The sequence below is a fragment of the Platalea leucorodia genome, assembly GCF_965183815.1.
Source record: "Platalea leucorodia genome assembly, chromosome: 3".
NCBI classification, from domain to species: domain Eukaryota; kingdom Metazoa; phylum Chordata; class Aves; order Pelecaniformes; family Threskiornithidae; genus Platalea; species Platalea leucorodia.
Window position 1 is genome coordinate 95,584,643 of NC_138825.1, and position 19,639 is coordinate 95,604,281.

At 38.4% G+C, this 19,639-nt stretch overlaps 1 protein-coding gene across 1 annotated transcript in view; it reads right to left on the bottom strand.

Annotated features, from left to right (window-relative positions):
• COL19A1 (collagen type XIX alpha 1 chain) overlaps positions 1-19,639 on the bottom strand; it is a gene marked incomplete at both ends in the record, with an annotated part of 202,906 nt that overhangs the window by 163,008 nt on the left and 20,259 nt on the right. Inside the window, 5 exons of the mRNA XM_082305887.1 lie at positions 3,192-3,254; positions 3,725-3,850; positions 5,971-6,051; positions 7,783-8,058; positions 8,450-8,573. Coding sequence (XP_082162013.1) covers positions 3,192-3,254; positions 3,725-3,850; positions 5,971-6,051; positions 7,783-8,058; positions 8,450-8,573 — 670 coding nt within the window. The remainder of the gene's footprint in view (positions 1-3,191; positions 3,255-3,724; positions 3,851-5,970; positions 6,052-7,782; positions 8,059-8,449; positions 8,574-19,639) is intronic.

Genomic DNA, 19,639 nt, shown 5'->3' on the forward strand with positions numbered 1-19,639 from the left:
CTCATAATGTCTTCACGAAGCCATAATGGAAGGCCAGGCATACAAATAGGAAGGTCATTCACACAAATGGAATAATTTTGATCAGTGATGCTCCTGTACATTCAGATGGACAGCTTGCCAGAGATGCATGAATGCTTGTTCCAGTGAAAATATGGCACTTTAGTCACTTGGGCCCACAATTCACTTTGGACTTTGGCTCAGACCCGTTCAGAGGTACTAAGATGAGCCAAGAGTATAGGACTGCCAAGAGTACTGCCAAGCGCACAGGAATGAAATGGAAACAGGCTAACAATTAAATTAAAAATGCCTAAAAATGGCTTATCTGGTGTACGCTTTGTACTGGTGATAGCTTGGATATTCCTGAACAGGCAAAATAGTGTCTGATCTTAGGGAACAACTATGTTGGACCGAAGAGGAGGGCAATTTTGGGGGGCTTGAATATAGCCTAACACCAATTTGTGTACGTAGAGACTTTCTTGCCAATCTCATAGCAACAAAGAGACATGTAAATTTAGTCATACAACTAATTACAGTGGATGGGAAATTGGAATGAGACAATGTAAAACGAAAGGATAAGGAATGTTATGCTGAACAAGAGATAAATTCAACAGATACAGAAATTTCCTAGGAAAGAAGCTAAAAAATTAACATTACTTGTTTTCACTCGGATGCTGCCATGGCAAGGACATTTAAATATAGTTAGTTAGATGCCATCATGCTAATAATATGTTTTAGAAGCTAAAGAAAACAATAAAATGAAGAGCTGAGCGCAAGCAAAGTGGGAAACATAGGCTGAAGAACCATCAGACAACTTATAGAAAACCTGGTTTTTTTTGTGCTGGCCAGGAAAGTCATCAAGAAGCTGCCTATTTAATGTATAATATATCACAAAACATCCAACCACAGTCTGTTACTCTCCTTTACATAATCTGGCAATACATCATGTATCCTGCATGTCTGGAATGGTCTGGGGTCTTGCTGCCTCTCCACCTCTAATTATTGATGTAACAAGGCCACCATTGAGAGCAAGTGTTACTGAAAACTTGCATACATGCAGTGGTGAAGAAAAAATGGTACTAAAGCCTCAGAGAACGCGTCATTCAACTCCATCTTGGTAGGCACTATTCAAGGCAGTATTCATTTGCTCCCAAAAGGTCAACAGTGAGACCATCCTTTTAATCACAGCAGTAATGTGCCCTCCATCCACACCCAAAGAAAACCAAAAAAAACCCCACCCCAAAGCTAGGAAGTAGCAAGTACTCATCAGTTACAAGGAAGGTGCAAATTAAGCAGCTTTCTAGCTGTTTGCTACCTCTGACTTTAACCTGGTGATTCACTGAATTTTGTGAATTGACATTCACAAATGTCAATTTACTATCATCAGACTAAGCTGCTGGATGCTCATAATCCTGCTCGGGTTCTAAATATTCAGTGAAGTATCAGAGTGGCTGGTGATAGATCAAATTTGGACTTACAGGTAGCAGGTCACTACCAAAAAAAAAAAAAATCTATTTGTATAAATCTTGAAAGATTTATTTTTCATGAATCTCAAGCTTAACAATTTTCAGTTTTACATCTAAAGAAAAATTCTGTACTTTGTAATTTCCAACCATGTCAGACATGGCCTCATGCCATTTGCTATCAGTGACGCACAGAAGTTGAAAGGGTTCATTGACTGTTGGATGGTTTTTGAATCAATGCAATGAGGGTTTTTTTGTAAAATGAACAGGAGAACGGAACTGGAGGTGACCACAGGCACCCACATGCTTTATTTAGAGATACTATGCTTAGCATGGTAAATACTGCTAATTGGCTGTGAGACAGAATGGTAAGAAAATTAGACTTATGAGGTCTCCTTTCTCATCTTAGTAGCAGTAATAGTCTAAATCGATCATATCAGGAACAGAAGAGCAGTTTCCCAAATAAATGCTAGGAAACTCCCTATGTTGGTAACATAGGCTAACTCTAACACTGACAATTGTTCTATATACTTAGACCTAGGATCAGCAAAAATTTGTGATTAAATTTGGAAACTGCCAGCAATCTCTCTAGGTTCAGCTGGGCTACAGAAACTACCCTGCTTGAACAATTTTTTCCACCTAGGGAAAAGATACAGCTAGTATCAAAAGTGAAATATATATTGGAGGGGAGGAGTTGGGGGGGAAGACACTATCAAGGAATTTACTTAATTTCAACCGACTGTGTAGATAAGCCCTCTCAGAACTGCACCCATTTCAGCCAGGTACTGCAGCCCTAGGAACAGCGCTGGCTGTCTTCACAAAATATTTCAGATCACATATTAACCAATGTGCTGTGAGGGAGGATGCTGGGTTAGGACACCTCCATCCTAACCTCTCGATTAGGACATTCCAGTTATCTTCCTCTCACACCGCATTCCCTGAACTCAGAATTCCTATCCACTGCCTTTCTGGCTGATTTGCAATTGTTTATTCAAGTTGCCCCCTCTATTAGCACAAGAAAAAACACATTCCCAGACATGTCCTAATCCAGCATTCTCCAACCAAATTTAGGGAATTGAGTGTGAACGGCAAACATCTGATATGCTGACCTTTATTACTAGGAACCCCCCAAGCTAAATAACACAGGAATGTCATGGTAAGCATTACAGAACAAAAATACAGAATAGGCCCAAGGAAAGGAGCACCAACTGGCCTGTCCTAGGGGCTTGTCAATGTCAGGTCCCTCTCCACAATTAAGAAAGTTTCAGGTAAGAGCGATGTCAAAGAATGTACAGTGCTGAGATCATACAGGTGAATTCATACCCTCCTACTGATGACTGCAAAGATGAATCCACGGCACAGGATTCTGTCCATCAGCAGTGATATATACACATGATATGGGAAAAACCTTGCCACAGATGATGTACGTGACTTCTCTTTTTTTTGGATAAGGGGAAGAGGCAATAGGACATGCTGACAGGGTTGGGTAGGCATGTGCTTTCCCAGGCAGGTAAACTGTGTTCCATGGACTTGATGAGGGGACCCCAAAGTGAGACAGCTGTAGGCTGCCTGGCAGGAAGCCCAGGTGCAGGACCAGAGACTGACTGATAAAGGATTTAACCTGTGTACAAGGAAATTCCTTTAAGGAGTAACAAAATCCATAAAGTTTCTATTTAGGAAAGATAAGCCAAAGATAAAGATTTGAAAGAGAGAATTCAACTGATATTTTACCTTTTCACCTTTTTGTCCTTTCTGTCCTGGCAAACCAGCTACTCCTGGCAATCCTGCTTCTCCCTGATTTTAAAAGAAATTAAAAATCAACAAAGAAGCAGATCCAAAATACGTATTTGGTTTGGTTTCCTTGTCTTTATCACAAAAGCCTAACAAAGCAAATGACTCAGAATAAATATAGCGCAACACCCAGGAGAAGGATTAAAAAAAAAAGCATTATGTAGAAAATAACTTATTCTCAAGTAAAAATATTTACACTAAATATAATGCCTAAACATAATTCTGATTTTTAGCATGGATTTTTTTTCTGTGTGTATTCAAATAACAGACCTCTGCAACTCTAACTTTAAATTAATTAAATAGAAAATGTACTGTTTCTTAACTGGGAAATACAATGTAAGTACATTAAAACACTCCAAACCAGTACAATATTTTTCATAACTACAAAAAAAAACCCACCCCACCCTTTTTTCTTTAATACCTAGCAGGATTAAACAGCATGATGCACTAAAAGCAATAGGAAAACCTCATACTTTATGTGGAAAGCAGTGGCATCTCTCTCTAGCTTCTTGCTGCATTCCTGGAAGCGTGTATATTTTGCTGGCATGAACAGTAACTGGTGACGAAGTCGTAGCAAGTAACCTCTCCTCACGTGGGCACTAAAATAAAAAGATGATTTTCTGATTTTTGTTCCACTTTGCTTAGTAGATAAGTACCATCCAAACAGTATTTTGAAGTTACTTTCTGTTTTAACACTCCTGTACACACCATATCACAGAGGAGCCACAACAACTGCCAAACAGAGGAAAAAATCTGTAGTGAAATGAAGTCTAGACATCGTGATCCTTCTGTACTAAAATCAATGCCAGTTAAAACTGATCTGACTGTCCCACTTCTTTCTTCCAAAAGAGCCCAGACAGAGGAATAAAGTCTCCCAAAAGTAGCAGTAGTGAAGTAGAAAATGCCCATGGGAAAAAAAAAGAGGGTACTTCTCAGTCTCATCCCATCCTCCACCCCCTGCCCTGAAATGCAAAATGTCAAAGTGAGTGCGAGGGAAAAATCTGTCATTTTTTTGTAATGAAGTACTTTGGGCATGCAGAGTTTGGAAACAAACAAAAAGCCCTGAAGCCAATATTCACCTGTGTGTAACACATGAGAGCTGAGCCAACCTGAAGATACACTACAGGACAAGTCAACAGAACCTGATAAATTTCAGAAGCTCTCATTAAGATGTAATGAGGTCTCCTGCAAGCCTTCTGTCAAAGAAATTCCCACAGGATTTACAGCTTAGTGTAGAAATTTGCATCCAAGGATAAATTCCTTCCCTTAAGTTACTGAAAAATGTAGCCCTTATAATTGGTAATGAAGTAATGAAAAAATAAATCAGAAAAGGTTAATGCTGGTTTCAATATGAAAGTCATTACCAAGTAGTCCGCCATTTTTTACTCCTTCAACATAAGACATACAAATGCAACTGATAGTGCTTTTAGCTATATAGCAGAATGAATGTTTAAGATGCTATTAATAAAGCCTATCCTTGATCTTTTTGTGTTCATATATAATTAGAGTTTGTTTTGTTTTTACTTTTTTGCTACTGTGTCATAACTGCTAAATAGATTGTATTAGCATGCACAAAGTGGAGCCTACAGGAAAAAAAAATAAATCCGTTAATTTCACTTATCCATGAGCTTATGCATTCAAGAAAAAGCCTGCACTATTATCAGGAATATATTTTGAAACATATTTGAACAATAAATTATTATTTAATATTGAAATTTCCCTTGATAAATTAGATCCAGCCTCTTCCATGCTTCTGAGCACCTATCAGTTGTCAGTTCCCACAAAGTCTTCTGCTCCTCTGTTCTTGGGCAGCTTTATCCCTCCATTCCAGGTACCTTTTTCTCCCATCTCTTGGCAGATGGAATCAATTAGTCCTCCTGCACACTCTGGGTTTTTTTGCTGACTGCAGGCTGAGCGGTGATGGTACTGCCCACTATCTCAGAGGAGCCTGCTCTTACAGACTATTCGTAACTAGCAAACCAATATTTTAACATATTTTCTGAGGGGTTTTTTTTTCCCCATCTTTTTTTTTTCCTCCAAATGGGCTTGATTCAGCAAAACAATCACATCTGCAACTTCAAGCATTTCTATAGTTCTAGCGTCTTCCAGTTTACATTGATTCTGTCTATCAAAACAAAAGGGAAAAGTGAACCCTCTAAACTAAATCAATGTTTTCCCTTATGTTAAACGATATATACATCTCAGCATGTTTGTTATAAAGAAGAAAGTATTTGCCAGTTATGAAACACCCATTCCTCCACGTTAATGTATTGAAAGAAGGGAAACACTCTCAACATCTTTCTATTTATCTTCCCTTTCATTGTCATGCAAACTCTTTCATGTGCTTTGTTTATCATCTGTAATGCTTTGCTAGATGCAACTGTTACAGAAATGGCCTTTGTTATTGGAAGCCATCCTCAGGCCATCGCAGTGGTTTGTTTCCTACTCTCTGAGACTTCCTCAGTTAGTAATTAGGTATTAATCAATGTTAAGACATGCATTTAAAAAGCACTAGCAGCACCTAGTGCCTTTTACTGAAGTTCCACTGTTCCATTTAGTTAGGCTGCAAGAAACAATGTACCATGACTCCAGATACAGGATTCATTTTTAGGAGGTAATTAATCTAACACTTCTATTGAAATTTCTTTGCAACTCTTTAGTAAGAAACAATGAAGCAATTTCTTTTGTATTAACATTTGCATTTTAACAAATAACTTACCAGGTCTGCAGATATTTCACAACACGTATCTTCTGTTGCAAGTTTTGGATTACAATAAACTGTTATGCGGTGAAGTTCAATCTATTAAGAAATACAAAAGAGATTAATATGACATGTAAAAAATCATGTGTTGTGCCATGTATTTTCTTATCTTGGCATAATGAACTTTCTCTCTGAAACACTGCATATTTCTGAAATGCTGGGAAAAGAGACAAATCCAAAACAATTACACAGCTCCTCACTTAAGGAACAAATTAGGCAGTCTATTACTTTGATGTAAATCACATTTTAGATTTAATTTATCTTCATGTAAGCTGCATCCCTCTGTACTGCTCTTCCTATGCTATATAGGCATTTAGCCCTCTAGACATCCTCTGCAAACCTTCTTTTCAGGAAGGTAATTTTCTCCTGCAGTGAACTAGAGTAAAGGTTTGATAAGCTCTATCCCACATACATCTTCTATCACTTCGGACAGACCTTTGCCTGGACCTTGCCATTAAATCAACTGAAGAGCAAAAATCATAAATTCTGTACCTAGAGCTTCAGAGATTTTGGGTGGATTGGTGAGATGAACAGCATCTGATTTTAACTAGCTAATCTTGCCCTTGTATGCCTCTTTCTGCATCTGTTTTGTATCCTCTTATTCTCTCCCTTGCACTTGGTATTGAGAAGAGTGACTGTTGGTACAGGATCCGCTCTGCTGCCTTCATCAGCTTTATGCCCGTAATGTTTTCCTGCAAACACGGAAAACCCAACTGACAACTTCCACTCAGAGTCATCCAACCAACACAAGATACAAAGAATCTGCTCCTTCTCCTGCATGCTACTTGGAAATGAGAAGATGGTACATACATTTCAAACAAAGCTGAACTCAGTCTTAGAAAATAAAATGAAGCATAAGCTTGGCCCCATGAAATAAGAGCTCTGAGTCCAGGCCAAAGTGTTTAGCGCCTCACAGGACTGATTCCTCCCACAATGCTAGCCTGCAGTTACAATGTGCTATTTTCATCTGGAACTCTACAGTGTACATAATATAGCTGAAGCCTTCAGATGGTCACTATAAACTCCAAGCCAGATGCTTTAAACCTGGTAATGGGATGTCAGCATACTTAAAACAAACTGACATTTCCTGGAGCTTTCAAATTACTTGCTGTGAGCTCTCTGCACAGAGGAGAGCATCTCTAGGACAGAACACAGCCCAGAATATTATGGCATTGCCTTGGGTAATTCTTGCACCAAAGGCTGCAGGAAACACACCTCCAGCCGCTTCCTAATCCCTCCCATTAGGAGGAAGGAGCAACAACTATGAACAATATGCCCCTGTTTCTGCATAGTTGAATTACCCTGGCACGTGATACAATCTTGATACGGAGGTAATCCTTAATTTTTTTGTGTCTCCCCTTTATCAAAGAGAGACAAACTGTAACAGATGACTGATACATATTTATAAATAAATCTCATAAAAATTGAAAGAAAAAAATTACCACTGGAAGTTCTCTCTAAATGTAGTAATAATATGTCTATGGTAACTATGTGGCTCTTACTCCAAAGCAAATACAGAAAAACAGACTCCTGAAACCAGGACTGAGTTTTTGTAGTTACTTTGGTAACAGAAGGTTTGCCTTAGCAGATGCTACAGCACTGAATATTGTTTAGAGAAAAAAGACTTAAGGACTTCAAATTAAGAATACACACTCAAAATTAATAACCAGTTTTGAACCTTGTATCTACGTAATTCTTTACGATGGTGTCAGTAAAAGCGTGGCTAAAACATGATTTCAAATTATCTGGTTTTCCTTTCATGCTACTCACGTCCACAGGCTTATCATCTGCAGCGCGAGAAGCAATCAGAGTCCTTCCCTGCAAGTCAATGGTGAATTTTTCATCAGTCTGCTTTCTCTCAATTAAATTACAATCCAAATAGAGGGAAATGATCCCCGACTGCACACTAATACCAAGCTTATGCCACTGCCGATCAAACAATGGATAAATTTCTCGACTCTTAAAAGTGTAGTGCAGTATATTTCCTTGAGCAGATTTGGTCATATACTCCACAACTTTTTTTGTACCATCCAGAAGGACAGAAATCTGAAAGCAAAATAAAATAAAAGAAGTGATCATTTAAAAGTTACGTGTATAAGAGTTAAACCCATATATAAACTATATATAATAAAAATACTTTTGACTACATAGACTGGGCAAGAATTATGTTATGAAGCATTCTTCTATGTAACTTTGTAAATATATATATCAGCTATAAATCATAACATGCCTTATCTTAGTTTGCAGTCTTAACTCAATACATTTTGTTAAATTTCTGTCATTCCTATAATAAATCATCAATTATTTCAGAGCAGTCTGTCTATGCCATATAAACTGTAGCTAAATCCAGTGGTGAAACATCCACTAAGCTATATTTGCCATATTATATCGGAAAAAAAAGAAACTTAATGAAAAAAATAAATCAAAGACGACTAACCTCAGGTGTGTCATACTGATTTAAAACTTGCCATATATACCAACGTTCTTTCTTGGTATTTCGCCGTACGCGGAACGTAGCAACTAGAGAGTATTCTTCAGGAAGCCCATTTGGAAATACGTGCCTACAATAGCAAGGAGGAAAAAAAAGATTTCTTGTTATTCTCATACACACGAGCAATGCTTAAAAGGAATGAACAGAAGTAATACATGGTGAAAACAAGGAGCCAAATGCTCACTCACACTCATACAAATTCACGGGCTACAGCGTTCAGAACTGCCTCTTCTCAAAAGTACAATTCAGTCTATTTATAAGAATAAATGGCTGAAGATTTTGCTAACGATTTTTTTGTTCTTTTTTTAAAATCTGTGATTACTATAAATAGGAGTCTTAAAAGAACTGCTGCAAAGTGAATGCCACACAAACATATTTTAAAATACTGCTTCTCACAATTTATTGCTTGGGATACTGGAACAAGTTTCACAGAGGATCTGTGGAATAATGCCCGTTCTTTTGGAGACTTTCAAAACTCAGCTGGACAGGGCTCATAATAACCTGATCTAACTTTCAAGCTGGTCCTGCTTTGAGCAGGGGGTTTTGATCCAGTGACCTCCACTGGCAATGATTTGGACATCTTGAGTATCAGAACAGCTGGACTTTAGCAGGCTTGAACAAAAATAAGGAATGCATCTCCGAATGAATGACTTGCTGTTGTTTGATTTTGTTATTCCTTTCTTACCTAAGATATACTGATGCCTCTAAAAAAAAAAAAAAAAAAAAAAAAAATCTGACTTGCTACCTATATCACAGAATGCAGTACAACACTACTACGAACTATCTGAAAAGTTCCTATTTCAGAAAAAAACGAAATTAGTCTGTAACTCAACTCTACAGACTATGGTAATCATTAAATATATACTAATTCTGTAGTAAACAAATCAGGATGGTACAATCAATTTTTTTCTTTTGAAGCTTCTGCATTTCAAATTATTTCTCTTCTAAGACAGACATGAGACAAATGAAAACCACAGATGCAAACACTACACAACACACGAGTAGCTGAAGTATTAACATCGCTGTTTCCTGAAAATTGTCAGGATTGCCCAACTAGCCACATTGCAAAAGGCATTCCTTGGATCAGAGCAGAAGGAATCTGAGGGCCCCATGCAGCAGAAAAATTTCCTCAATTTTTCTTCCCACAATCATGTGAAGTAAATGGTTTAGTTCTAAAAAACTACACATGAGATTATAATTACACAGTAATGTGCTATAAAGGCTTTATTTAAAAAACTAAAACCAAACTAAAACAAAGAAGAAAAAAAAGAAAAGAGGAAAGCACCAGCTGACAAGACAATAACTCCACAACCCTCCTGGAAATCAGTGCACTTCAGTTAACGTAGGACCTCAGGAAAAAAGCCTTCTGCGTAGAGAAGCCTGCTCTAAATCCTGCCAAAGAGCTTCTTTATGGACTAACACCTATTTAAGTCCCTTATGTGGGAATCACGCTTCTTTGGCTTATTTCCCACAGCTGATTCCTGTTTTATCGCAGGACCAAATTGGCTGCTCTCCCACATTGTTAGTGGGCCCACATGCTCTGCTGTACAGCTATAGCTGTTTCAATGTCAAAAGGCAAGGCAAACGTGAATAGGCTTTGCAGGACTTAGACCTAGATTTCATACTACTCTGTATTTTAATTATAGCATAAAGAATATGTTTATGATTTATAAAGAAAACACCTTCATTGGTCATCAGTAATACGTGAGTGTGTCTCTGCAGAACAGTAAACTACCTGGACATGGGATCAGCCCTATGGTTTACAGCACCCCAGGCAAGCTAAGGAGATGGTATCTCAGGTTTACAGCTGTAAACTAGACAGGATACCTGGCTGTGGGAGCATCTGATTAGCTCTCCAAAATCAATTAACTTTCCCAGCTAAGTTCCATATTGGGAGACACAAGGGAGTTTACATTAATAGGCAAAGGGCAGACAACTGTGGAAAGGAAATGATCAGAAGTCTTCATCAAAAGAAAGGAAGGGGAACCATGATTGGTATGATTAGTCTGCAAAACAAATGGAAGTAGTCTGTAGACATGGTAGGTATTCTCGTAAACATGGAACACTTTTTTCTTTTTTTTTTCCACCATCTTTGCTTTTGACTGTAAGCCTCCCTGACACTAATACTATTATTCAAAATTTAGATAGCTCTTAGTCTTCTAAAATTCTAAGTGTTTCTTTCAGAATTTTCTCAAAAAAATTTGGTTGTGTGTGAGTGCACATGATATAAAATGATCTTCCTTAACTATTTATCAAACCATTTGGGAAACAGGATGAGTTAAATTATGGGCCAGCATTATGAAAAAGGGCAGGAGTTCACTCTAGCTTCTCTTACCTTTGAACTGACAGAGAAAACTGTAAGGGGAGAAATGAGAAAAGCAGAGAAGGTCAAATTAATTCCTAAGGGCATTACAGTGATTTCAGTGAAGTCAACTAAGGAGATAAGATTTAAGTAGAATAGGACCAAGGATAAATTCAGTTAGATTCACAAAATAAGTTTGGGCAGGAAGGTACCTCTGGAGGCCAATGGATGTAATCCCCTGCTCAAAGCAGGGCCAACCTGAAAATTATATCAGGTTACTATAAGTCCTGTCCAGCTGAGTTTTGAAAGTCTCCACGAATGGAGATTATTCCACAACCCTCTGGGAAACTTGTTGCAGTGTCTGGCCAACAAACAGCACAAATTTGGTATACAGCTACTCTATACCAAAGACATAAGAGAAGCAATATCTTTATTCTGAGAAGAGTTCTCATTGTATAACTATATGAACATTCCTTGGTGACCCAAAAGTCATTAACAGATGCTTTAAACTATACGCTTAACACTCAACCCTTCCAGCCAGATGGTGAACACTGGGAAAAAAAAAAATAATGAAGGGATAAAACACTCAGAAAACTAGCATACTATCTACTACCATACACAATTTCCCCTATGCTCTTGCTCCCTGAATGACTTCAAGTGAGTGTAATAGAATAAAAAGCATGCATCTAGCATTGAAGTGACTTAGGTACAAATGATCACTACGATACTATAGCAAAATTTAAGTATTACTACCATGCTATCTTCTAGTCTGTAAAGCTCAGTTAAAAACTCCTCAGAAATAGGCAAAGCATGTATGTGTTTCAAACAATAAATATATAGTAACATTTGATGGGGGGGGGGGGGGGGGGGGAACAGAACAGAAATGTGAACATAAAACCTCACATGAGAAAAGTCAAAACAAAATTTTGCAGAATACTGAATTCGAAATTCAGAAGTTCTTTGAATGTTTAATATATTGCTTTGCCTGCTTGCATCTACCAACACTTAAAAACTAATGAGAAAACTAATGAGACATCATGTGCAGGGTGAAAACAGTAAAGAAACAGCATTAAACGTTAATGGAAAAATACAAAAGCAAGTTGTTCCACATGTCCACAGCTCAACAAGTACTTCTTCACAAAGTATTTACCCTTTCCATGTGGCACAGGGAAAGAACAATAGGAAAAGGAGAGAGAGTAAGGATAAAGGAAACCTGTACCAAGCCCACCTCAAAGTCTACAGACGTAAAGCACAAACATAGAGAACATTAACTTAGGGTAGTACATCATGGTGCCTAAGCCACAAGCAGTAAGAGAGACAACAGGTCTTAAGAAAGCCCTAACATTACCGAAATATGGGTAGCAATTAATAAGTGTGCAAATTGATCTATAAAGACGACAAGAAAGAACCTACAAGTTAAAACAGTCAAGCAAATGAGGGTATCCTTGGCATCTGGTCTCTGAACCAGGGGATGCTTATGTTTGTTTGGCCAAAAGTGTCTGAATCAAAATACATAATCAGACTTGGGAGCAAAAACACAAGTCTGAGATTTTCCTCTTCCAGGAAATATCCTTAACAGTGGGACAACACTCAAGTTCTCCCATTCCTGTTGAGCTTTCTTAGGTTAGGACAATCCAAACCAGACATCCTTCCTGAATGACTGCTCTCACCTTTAAGGCTATTGAAAGGGTCCTCTCTCCTATTCTACACTGAGAGTGCTCGACTGCTGCGGTTTGTGTTGAATTCAATGCTGTCCAAGCTTATTATGTGCGATTTAAGCACAGTCAATGGCTTAGGCACCTCTGGGGACATAGGCAGCGTTCAGGCATCTCTACACACATCTTTGAGTCACAATGAAACTTGGGTGGGAGTTACATGCCTGGCTGCTTAAGCCATGGTGCTTCTCAGCTTCCCTGGAACTTATGCCCAGACGCCGGGGGAAATCTGTTGTCCAAAATGATTCATTTTAGGTGCCACCAGGGGTTAGGTGGTGCTTGAGAGTGGGCGATTTGAATCATTCTCTGAGAGTCAGGCGCCCAAAGTCTGACTAAATTATACTTTAGGTGGAATTTAGACAGTTTGATTTTCTCCCTCTGTCCATATTGTCAGTAGTATATAATAAAAAATGAAAGTTGATGAATGGAGCACTGTGTTCTCAAAGTGAAGCACACCCTTGGTGGAAACTGCTGAAAACAATAGCAGGAATTGAAGCACATGAACTGAATACACAGGCTTGAATTTACACCACCCTAGCCTGCTGGTTTGAGGTGTACTGTAAATTACAGAGGCGCCAGCTGGCAGATTGAGGAAACCAAAGATAACAAGCAGGAAAATCCCTAACAATACAAGGTTTTAGGTCATACATATATACGTTACAAATCCAGACATTCAGGTATCTCTTAACGTCCCACAGGTTGAAGCATCAGGCAGATGCATCCAGAATGTTAATAAATACACACCGATGTTCCCACAACAACTATGTGCCACTCTATCAAAGCATATGTATACTCAGAGCTGCAAAGGCTTTTGTTGCATTCTCCTCTTTTTTACTGGATTAAATGTAGCCATAATTTTTCCTAAAAACAGGTGCTGTGGCCCAAGCACAGCACAGACTGTACATTACGAGGTTACTCGAAGAGCACTTACAGGAATTTTGCATGAACTTTACAACTGTATCTGTGCATACCTTCCACTGTTTGTAATCACCAAGTACAGACTGATTTTTGGCAAAATATTTGCTTATTCATTTGTTCCCTCAAAAGTTCTGAAAATTTCTGAAATGCAGATACCAGCTGGTTCTCTTAGAGCTACCATGCTAAAAGAAGTAATTATGAATGAATTAACTGTGTATTCACTGTGCTATAAACGGTTTTAGTTCTATCTTTGTAAAGCAGCATTGAGTTACCCGTATCAAATTTAGTAAGGCAATCCTTTATTTACCTTTTGTTTTTATTTTTAAAAAAGCACTAATGGAAAAGCAGCATCTATTTTTAAGTCTTATGAACTCTAATTGTTCCATATCGAATGAGAATACACTACAGTATACGATAAACTTCCGTATTTACAAGTATCAATGAAGCCTCCAGCTTGCTGAATATCTTCCAAGAAGAGAAAGATGAGCCAACTTACATTTCCTGAGAGTGAAGTGAGAGATGTTTAGAGTTTATGGCAAGACATATCTTTTCCAGCTGACATATACCATTACCTGGTATATGTCACTTGTAACATGACGATGTTACAATAATTTGGTGACCAGAGCTCAAGGAGTTAGTTTTAACAACTTTCCGATGGTGGGTAATGATTTATTTAGTACTATCTTGACGGAGACACTGAAATCTTAACCTTTTTGTGTTTGCTAAGGGATTTAAACTGACATACATTATGAATAAAAAAGTAAAGCTCAGGTGACCAAATACAAAAAATCTCCACATTATTCTCAATATTTCTACAACAAATTACTATATTTTTCATTCTCGGTTTTTGCCTAATTTGGCTGGTACAATGGGAGAAGGGGAAATAACTAACTAGAAAAATTTACCAATCTCTAGCTAGAGAGGGTATTTTAAATTCTTTTCAAATAAAAGTTAAGGACAGCTGTTTGTTACTCAGAATAAGAAATAATTTCCTTCCCATCCATCTTCCTCAAATCACATTAAGATGCACCATACAGTTTCATATTACATTAGGCCTCAAGTTGTTTTCATATGACACATTATATGATGCAACTCAAGGGAAACTATTCAGACAGCTTAAGAGTTATTAATTACTTACGGAGAGCTCAACCCACTCAGAAAATGTACGACTGAAAGCAAAGCTGCAAATTATTTTAACACTGAGAAAAGGGATTTACCTAATATTTCATATACTTCATGCCTCTGCTTTCATGTACTGAACAAGTATAGATTAGCTGTCACTTTTAATATACAGGTGGTTTAGAAATTTATTTTTTTTTTGTGAAAGTCAATGTTATTGCTATCAAAATTTTAGAGGGCATTTAAAAAAAGATTGGTTTGAAAGAGAAACAGAAATACCAAAACTGTTGTGCCTGTGCAGAATACTTTTCCCCTGGGTTTTCCAGCAGTATTCTGTATCCTTATTTACAGGAATTACTGGTGAACTCCTGTCCCTAATGAAGTCAAAGGCCAGTCTTCCATTGATTTTTAAAGAGGTCAGGCTAACAAAACTACGGCTGCTTTCCAAGTTCGGCCAATTTCTGTGCATTTTAACTTTTCTGAAAAAAAAAAAATCAGTCAGCAGCAATAAGAACAGCAGACTTAAAAGTAGTAACATATAATAATGGACACTGGAAACACAACAATTTTTCTTCTCTAAGCAGAATTCTGAAGCCTGATAAAGTTTTGAGAAAATTCAGGTCAACATTTAGGCTTTTGGAGTCTTATCCTGCGGAAGGCAACTTTCAGCACTTCTGATACAGTTATATACTTGCCTTGCTGAACTCTGATATTTATTTTATGAACCAAATAGGTCTCAGAGCAATCAGTGAACTTTCCTTGTACCTGGAAAATAAAAATAACCCTAGCAAAGACCAAAGGCTACCAAAAGCAAGAATGTGTGATTTGAGCACGCAGTCATTCACTCTTTTTCTCCCCTTTTTAATAATGACTATATTTTAAAATGTAAAAAGATGGCAAAATGGGTTCAGAAACCAGCAAGAGTATCACATTATAAAATACTACATTCATACAGCATGTTTCCCCTTCCAAAATATCACACCTTACCCTGAATGCTGCACCGTAAATTAAGCTGCTCTAATCAGCAGTAAGCATCTTTCCACTTAGAGGCACATGGGATGGCAAAGAATGACAGCCATACCACCAGAGAACATTGTGAAGGACGATGAGTCAGGGAAGAGGAGAAAGCCAGAGCCTGACTACTTCAGCAAGTTAAAATTTTACTCAAAGTAATCTCATACTCCAGAGGATCCTCCCACACCTGCACTGGTATAGACTCAAGAAAACACAATGCAGCAGAGTGGATCCAGATAATGGATATACTACAGTAAGCTGCCTTTATATGTACAAAGCAAGTAAAGGAAATGTATAGGGTACTAGAAAGATTCATGTGGCTTTTGCAGTATACAGGCATTGAGATGTTCCTCCAGACACTTTTGAGCTTAACATCTAATGCATGGTTACCTGTGATTCAGAAAGACTGAAGTCAATCTATATGATTCACTCAGGTCTTACGCTGAATACAGTTCTTGCATTCAGACTGTTTCTTTACCTTAGGAGATGACCAGAGAACAAGCGAACATACTGCTCTCGGCCTCTGAGAGACAGGGAACACTGATGAGAAAAACATGGAACTTCAGTTCTTTCACAAAGGGGAAAAACGTTTCCTCTGCATCTGCTTTCTCCTAATCATGCAATTGCACTATACTTTCTGGTGTCCCCCTGCCTCATGCTGCTCAAACCAGATTGGTTTTCCATGTGTTGGCATCACTTACTGGCTGAGAAACATGCAGAGACTTTCTAACATTGCTGGCAGAAAGCGACCCAAACCAGCCTCTGTTGCCCCACTCTGTTTTTTCAACCCGATTCTTCTCATATATATTTTCAGTACCTGTGGCAGTCAGGTGACGCCTCTGTAGCAGATACTGATGCATCAGAAATTGATACCTTCAGTTCCATCTGCCCCTCCTCACATGGACATTACGACAAGAAGTCGCATTCAGTCTACTTGTTTGAGAGTCTTGTAAATACAGTGACGTTTCTCACACCAAGTGCCCTTTCATTGAGCATTTCTCCACATTCCATAGATGCTAAATCTGCTCATGTATCAGAATTAAAAAATGTCAGTTAGGAAGAGCTCCTTCCAGTACCAGCATCCATCTTCCTATCATAGCTACACGGAAAATATAAAAAAACTCAAAAACATCTCTTTTGAAATCTCATCATCTCCCATCAGGAATCATACTCTTCCTAGATGTATACCTCATTCTCCTTTCCTTTCTGTAGCTAAATGTAGAACATCACACACACGCGCACACCCCATTTCCACTTTTCTAAGAGGTTTCTGCTCCTGTGATTCACTGTAGGGAATGAAACCTCCCTGCACACATGCAAACATGGTCTTATTGTCCAGCATGAACGTCCCAGAAATCTTCAGTGCGTTTTCTTACTCAGAACCACACTGGTAAATCAATTGCCTCTATAAGGAAACTTACTCAGAGTCTGACATATTTCTCACAAGCAATGCACAAAAACTGAGCAAAATTTTCTCTTTGGAGATTAATGGCAGAATCCGGAGAAGCGTGATGATCCGTCCGTTTCTTCGGTGGGTTTGCGATTGTCTCCTAATATACGCTCTTTGTTCAAAATTTAAAGCTAAGATGTGCTTAAAAGAATGGCAGAGATTTAAGTTTTCTTCAAGTCATTCAAGAATTGTATCAAGCTTTTTGGCATTTTTAGATAATCTCTCAAGGCCATTTTGCTGTGCTAAAGGTCCTAAAATCCAATTGTGACACTCTTTTTTTTCAAGTGTGGCAACCGCCAAGAGAAGAGGATGTAAATTTAAATACTTTTAAAGGAACTTTACATCATTCTTTTAACATCTACCCATGTCTGTCTTTAGACATTTTATGAGCAGCTCTACAGCTCACGTGGTCCTTCTAGTTTGCTCCCAGAAATGGAACAAAGACAACAGGTCTAGTTATTAGAGTAGTCTGTTATTTGGCAGTCTCTGAAGTCAATGAGATATTAAATTCTTATGCTAAATATGATTATCTACAGTGGAACGGAGTTATTCAACTGATGAAGAAACCCTCTGAAGATGTTAGAGAAAAAAATAATTACGGTAACCTCTGAAAGTCAACTGGCAGCGAAAACAGCTCTGCATGCATTTTTACGTGCTTCCTACCCTGAAGCAAGATCTATGGTACAGTGTTAATTATTTGTAGATCTCAGTGGCTGCTGTTGTCTGGAAAAGCAAAGAAAATGCAGACTACAACAGAGGGTTTGTCTATTGTAGGCCATGATCATTCAGTCTGAAGACAGACAACGCACTTCATACTTTGGAAAGGAGGAAGGAAATCGGGAATGACATTTCTTTTTTCTTGGCCTATATATCCATATCATCTTCTCTAGAGGATGAAGAAATCTATGCATCCATCTCTCCTTGGAGGTTTTCACAGCCAATTTACCGGCACTATACAGACATTTGTACAGGTATCTAGAGACACTAGCTGATTCCAGAAACAGAACAGTCTTTTTAGTTTGGTACGCAGGAGGGCTAGTCAGCTCCAGCAGAGCTGCATGCTGAGAGATTCGCACCCTCCTACTTCTCACACTGGTCTTGCGAGAGCTACCTTGTGTATTCCTGCATGACATCGTGCTACCCAACCTAAATGTGTTGTTTCCTTAGAACCCTCAATTTCTTCCCGTTTAGTCACCCCTCACCCCCATCCCAAACTTTTGGTAGGTTTTTTACAACGAATCAATGGCACAAGCGCTAGTGAAGTGAACTGTTGATTACACTTGGAACAGGCTCCCCACTTCCGTCCCTGGTTTGTTCTGCCAGGTCCTAGACAGCCCTGGCTGATGGTAAAAGGCAAACCATCTCGCAGGCCAGCATCCCTTTTATGAAAATGCCGAGTGCTCACAGTGAACATAGTAGCATGGCTGGCAGTGGAAAGGGAGCGCTAGAAGGACTGCTGCATGGAGTGCAGCTGAACCAAACTAAGGGATGCTTTTTTCCTAACCTCTTCAAGTAATTGCCTGGATAACTAGCCTCCTCCTCTTCAGCATGCAGGACTATCTATAAATAAATTCATACCAGGCTAAAGTCACAAGCAGGCCATGCTAAGTGCTTCAGAAAAAAGGCACAGGCAACACCAAAGGTACCACAGCCCACAACACTGTTATAGATGGATATATCTACTCATCTTAGTTCCAACTGATCTCCCCAAAAAAAGAAGGTTATAAGTAGTGAAGATTAAGTTACCAACAGAAGAGACCGGAGTAGGAAAGAAGGTTAATGATACCAGATACCAGGGTCTGACCTGAAATAAGTAGCTCTGTCAGCTGCAAGAGTGAAGCTACAGAGAGAGAACATGCTTTTGCTTTAACACCCCCTACACACAGCATGACTACTCTATGAATACTTAAGCCTGGTGTTCTGCTTACAATTTGAAGGCTAATTAGATAAATAATGTGCTCTTTTACAGTTTGTAAAAACTGTTAACATTCATGGATTCTAAGTGAATGGATATGGAAAATAAAAGATAAAAAATTCATTTGCATCACATAGAAAGACTTAACAGCATTTTCAGAAACTGGAAATTATCACTTTTCTGAAGTCTCAGGACTTAGAAATGAGTTGTCTAATTAAAGTCAAGTGAAAAAAAAAAGTACATACAGCTTAGGCTGCATCTCTCTCACTTTCTGTAATAATGAGATTTTTGGTAAGTTACAGATTAAATGGGGTTAAAATATATCAAGCTCAAAAGTATCAACATTGCATTGCTATCTGCTGAGTCATAACTATGTTTAACTGGATGGGCCAAGGACCTGTGACTTGCTAACCCTGTTACTATCAGACCCAGCTGGGAAACAGCCAGGTATTTCCTTTAAAGGGCTGGGCGAGAAACCAAAAAAAGCTTGTAAAGGGAGATGGGGTCTTGCATTAGGCCCAAGACAGAGGTGTTGAAAGGAGGCTTCAAGCAGTGGTAACTTTGGATAAGTCAATGAACATTTTATTTAAATTTTTCCTGAGCTTCACATCAAAAGAACTCACCAAACCCAACTTGAAAGAACACTGGATATTACCAGGAGTCCTTCTCAGGCTGGGGAAACAGGACAGATGTCTTATATCCA